Source organism: Sesamum indicum, unplaced genomic scaffold (assembly GCF_026168435.1).
Source record: "Sesamum indicum cultivar Baizhima isolate 11 unplaced genomic scaffold, ASM2616843v1 HiC_scaffold_106, whole genome shotgun sequence".
Classification (NCBI taxonomy): domain Eukaryota; kingdom Viridiplantae; phylum Streptophyta; class Magnoliopsida; order Lamiales; family Pedaliaceae; genus Sesamum; species Sesamum indicum.
This window is the reverse complement of record NW_028292349.1, coordinates 12,060-17,394: the sequence shown is the minus strand read 5'-3', so window position 1 is coordinate 17,394 and position 5,335 is coordinate 12,060. Positions and strand designations below refer to the sequence as shown.

Here is a 5,335-nt window from a genome sequence, read left to right as displayed (position 1 = left end):
TTGTCTCGCCAATCTAGTAGTTCCGTATAAGAGAACTGTATTGTAAAATTCTGTTATTCAGAAAAGTTGAGCAGAGTTGGAAGATTGAAAAACTTTGCTTTTCTCTTTTCTTTTTCTTTTCTACTAGTACATATGATGATCCGAGAAAACAGACAACAGAATAGAATTCAAAAACTATATGCGAGATAGAAAAAACAGTCAAGATGAGGGAGTAAAAATTACATAAGAGTGGTTATTGATCAGGCCCAACCATGTTTTAAATCCCCATTTTCAGGCGGTAGAGGATTCCCTCATGTTTTCTGGACAGAGGAGCAACCCATAGATAGGTTTATCCAATAGCTTTAGAGGGCGGTCCCAAGTGTAGTGATCTTATCCGAAACAAATAGATCCATCTTTGTTTTGTCATTTTTCTTTATGTTCTGCTTCTTGCTCTAAAAATGCAATAAAGACTTTTTGGAAATCGCCGGTGGTTTTTTCCACCAAGAAAGGCATGGGAGTCTTTGGACATTGCTTGAGATAAGTCAAGACTTACTATCTCTATATACGCAAAATTTTGAAAGGCGAAGAGTTAGTACTTTTTCCTTCTTGAGCAGCTGCGCCCAACCAAATACATCTGTGCCATGATCAAGAACAACATTAGAAAAAGCTTCACCGACTGCTAATGCTAATGATGATTCCTCATGAACTACTTGACTTACCTTGCCGAATGTGGAAGAGACAGCGACCTTTAGCGGGACTGTTGTCAACAATCCTGATGCCAGCGTTCCTAGCGGGCAGATACAACCGATTCGCGTAAACGGAGCGAAAGTGGACCAGAGCCCAAAGCAAAGTGGTGCGCAGTGACGGAAGTTTTCATCTTTCTTGTTGACTTTCGTTGTAGCCCGTCTTTACAACACTTGGAAAAAAAGCTTGACTTAGCTCAACTCAAGCAATGCCCATTTCTTTTCTTTCTTGATTGAATGCCGGCCGGAACTGACTGAATCTATCTTACCGGAGAATCTGTTGCTAGCCTGAACAGCCGTATGAAATGCCTTCTGTGCCGGGACAGTCTTGAGACTGACTTCTCACATAATCACATAGTAGAGAAGAATGCTGCTATTCGGAGAGTCTTGCAAGCGTACTTCAATCTCTCGTTGGTGCACACTCTGGACTTGTCGATCGTTATTCTATATGATAAGTGAAGGAATGCTGGATCTTTGCACGAATAAGCTGTGGGGAGAGTTCTTTGAACTCGATTCGCCGTGTGTGATAGAATTGTTTTCAGGAATGGAATCAGAATGCTCTGTTTGCTATTCAGAATGTACACTCTTGAAGGGTGTGACTAAACCATATTTTAGTATTCAATGAGTTTACCACTGCAACGAATAGAACAATAAGACGATAGGGGTATGCGACTAGACCTGCAAGCCTCTTTTTTTCTTGTTCTGAGGGGTTCATAATAGGCCAGCCAGGACTAGTGTGATCCTAACCGGTCTTCTTCTTACTTACCACTATTTTTTTTTCCGGGATTGATGTCCGCTTGGAAGAGTGAGGGTTTAGGCTTTCCAGGAAGAGATGAGACCAAATCCTTCTCACTTGAGAGATGCGAAGAAGGAACTGTTTTCAGGACAAAGACTCGAAGGGAGAAGGTTGTGAGGAAGTGAATAATTTAGGGAACGGTCCGACCTAAGCCACAGTTTGATCGACAAGCTCAGTTTACAATGAAAATAAATGCAAGAAGAAGAAGGACGACAACGGAATGGGATTACGCATCTTCATAGGAACTATTCAACTTCGATCGCAAATAGCCTATGTGCGCGGGACTGCGCTACCAGTGATAAATAGCTGAGAAAGGAAGCATCATTGGCTAAACCCACGAGCCAGAGACGGAATTCCCAAGTCGAATGGAAAATCACCCATTTCTGTACCGGTTCCACCGACCTCTTTTCTACTACGGTAAACTTCACTCTAAGCTAATCCAGTTCTCTGCCTAAAGGTTCACTTGAACCTACCAAGCCCAGCACTTGCCCGCTTGATGGTCGGAGCGCTCTTTTATGAAGGAGAAGCGCGTATATCTTTTATCTATGCTTGGCTGGTGGAATAGATCATTGCATTTTTTAGAAATACTAAAAGCTGGCGATGACTTGTCAACTCAATCGAGATCGATCGCTTTCAAGTGAAAGATGTTTTCAATTCCCTCCCGAAATAGAAAGAAGAAAAAAGTGCCTTTTCGCTAGTAAGATCCATACAAAAACAAGTGCGTCTCACTGTCACGGGAATAGACAGAGAGCGATTGGAAGCCTTATGCTCCGCCCGCGGTGCTAAACTCTAAACTAAAGCTCCGCGAGAATAGAGTTGAGTTTTTTCTATGGTCCGAAGAACGCTCAGAATCCGGATGAGTTGACTCAGGCACAGATCCATTTTCCCTCTGCCTCGGCGTCACTCCAATAGCCGATGTCATCATTAGGGCAAACGATTTCTCTTTATTGCCTATCTCTCTAGAAAGGAAAAGAAGGTTCGGTTTTCATTGGGTATGATATTGAGTGCCGATCCGGGATACTCCGAAGGGCTACTAGGCCAGTCCATTGAGGGAGGCAGAAAAGGCCAACTATTCGCCATCGGGAAGTAGATCGGTCTTTGGCTTTTACGGCCTATACACCAATGGTCCTTGATCTGTTCTTAGTTGTCTGCAAGGGTAGTTGAGTTCTCCTCTGTTGAGGTTGGTTAAAGAAAAGAGCGTGCAAGAGTTTTTCCTCTTATTGGTAGTTCCGAACGATGCCTGTGCCTGCATAGTAGACCTTAGGATAGGTCTGCCAGATGAGGTGGAGGTTCCAGGCTGTTTTGGAGTTTCCATCTGGGCTTAGAGAACAAACGATCCTGTCTTCAACAGGGAGTTCATTCGGGCAATCTCTTGCATTAGACACTGTCCAGCCATTCTGCGGCTAGGAGGAAGGTTCCAATGCCCATTATGATTATGAAATCGCTTACTATAGCATGGTTCGGGAGACCTCTTTACCTTAGAACAGCTGTATAAATACACCCTCTCGCTGACGCTCGAGCAACTCTCGTCCCTTGCGCTTAAGAGGAATGGTTGAAACAGCCTTACGGAACCAACTGAACCTGAAAGTCATGACCGAATAGCCTCTCGTTAGAACGTTTAGTAAGGACTGATAAAGCCAGAAGAGGTTTTTTATGCTATTTCAACATCCAACGAGATTGAAGAGTCCCTAATAGGGGACTATGTCAATACCCTTGAAAAGCAATTAAACACTAATAAAGTTAGCTGCTCTGTCTCTCGCTGTCTTAAGTTCAGTGCTGTGTTTTGCCTGACTCTAACAAATGCGCCTTAGCCCTATTCGCCCGATTCACCTTCTCCTGGAACAACTTTCTATTCTGTATTGAGTTTCACAGTCTCCCTCTATTGCAATTGCATTACTTCACTGGAGCTTATATAAAGCGGCGATACGAAGAATCTGTCTGTCTTTACAGATGGACTTGGACTGACTTTACTACCATCAAAGCGTCCGGTTCTATTCCTTTTTGAAGTTAAGGCTTTTTATCGACGAATAAATAAGCTCTTTTTACTTAGCCCTGCTCATCCTAAAGCTGTTTTCAATGGTCGAGCACTTCGTTCATGAGTTGCTATCGCTTTAGCTGTGAAAACTATAGGGTCAAGATAACAGTGAAGAACAAGTATCCCATTCCCTTGATTGCGGACTTGTTTGATCAACTTGGGGAAGCTAGCTGGTTTACGAAGCTTGACTTGAGATCGGGGTACTATCAAGTAAGGATTGCCGAAGGAGATGGGCCGAAGACCACATGTGTAACAAGGTATGGCTCCTTTGAGTTCTTATTCGGACTCACCAATGCCCCCGCCACATTTTGCACTCTTATGAACCGGGTATTCCAGCCTTTCTTGGACAAGTTTTTCGTAGTATACTTGGATGATATTGTGGTGTATAGTAAGACTTTAGAGGTAAAAAAAGCACCGGAGACAAGTTTTCCAAGTACTTAAGGAGAACGAATTGTACGTGAAGAAGGAGAAGTGTGCTTTTGCACAACATGAAGTCATGTTCTTGGGGCACATTGTGGGGGGGAGGCAAGCGGAGTATGGATAAGTCCAAGGTTCAAGCCATTCAAGATTGGGAGCCACCAAGGAAGGTGTCCGAGCAGCGTTCTTTCCTTGGCCTTGTGAACTACTATAGGAGATTCATCAAAGGCTATTCTTCCATGGCAGCCCCGCTCACAGATTTGTTGAAGAAGAATAGAGCTTGGGTTTGGGATGCTAGATGCCAAGATGCATTCGAGGTTGAAAACGAGCGGTGATGGAAGAACCGGTGTTAGCTCTTCCGGATTACACCAAGGCATACGAGGTACACACTGTCCGATTTTTCCATTGGTGGAGTGTTGATGCAAGAAAGCCATCCTGAGAGCCGCAAGCTGAATGATACCGAGCGCCGCTATACAGTTCAAGAGAAGGAGATGACCGCGGTGGTGCATTGCCTACGAACTTGGAGGCACTACTTGTTGGGGTCCAAGTTCATTGTCAGGTACCTATTCGAACCTGCAAATAAGATAAGGTGGTTGAAAGCAGTAATAGGCCAGTTTCCTACAGTTGACCGATACTGGATTTCTCCATAAGATCAATAAGAGAGGATATTCCATGAAGCGGTATCGAAGAAGAATAGTTTGAAGGGAACAAGCAAGGGATGAGCGCGCTAGCGCGAAAGCCGTTGCGCTAACGGCTCGCTACCTTTTTAGTTGCCGACGATCGGTTTCGATCTCCCAAGCAAGTTAACCAATGTCCTGATCAGTCAAACAAAGCCATATACATTGCTCGTTGGTTCCTCCCGACTCTTGGTAGTAGGGAGTCTACTACATTACACAAACTATATCTATTTGAACCTCTTTTTCATTTTGTATGATAGATCGTAAAGAAATAATCAAAAAGCTTTGCCGGACTTCGCTATTCAAGCATACTACGATATAAAAGAAGTTCTCATACCAATCCTCTTATTCCATTTCTATTCCAAATCCAAGTTTTTATGATGTCTATCAGCATTGAGCAGTGTGTTGCAGTAAGTAGTTGTGAACTCTTTTTCAGTTTAAATAGCATATATCCGCTGTTACAGTTTTCTGTCTTGATGTTCATCTCCATTCTTTCTGAGAGAACTGGATCGACCGGGAAAGAAAGATCAGGGAAGGCTAAGAAGGTTGCTGTCTTTCTTCTATTTGCCTTCTTTTTTGCTTACTAAAAAGCTAACTAATAGTTTTTTTCTAGACCAGTTTCCTTCTAGGTCGTTACACTTTCTGTTTGAAGGTAAGCCCTGTAAGTTGGAGTGATAGGTTACCTAGG

General features: G+C 43.4%; 1 protein-coding gene across 1 annotated transcript; it reads right to left on the bottom strand.

Moving 5' to 3' along the window:
* Positions 1 to 232: 232 nt before the first annotated feature.
* On the bottom strand, positions 233 to 1,899 carry LOC110011352 (uncharacterized). The gene is given in 6 exon segments (XM_088877366.1): positions 233 to 1,211; positions 1,213 to 1,275; positions 1,277 to 1,418; positions 1,492 to 1,624; positions 1,626 to 1,752; positions 1,853 to 1,899. Coding segments are annotated over 6 exon segments (651 nt in total). The 3' UTR covers positions 233 to 1,072.
* Between the last annotated feature and the right edge of the window lie 3,436 nt (positions 1,900 to 5,335).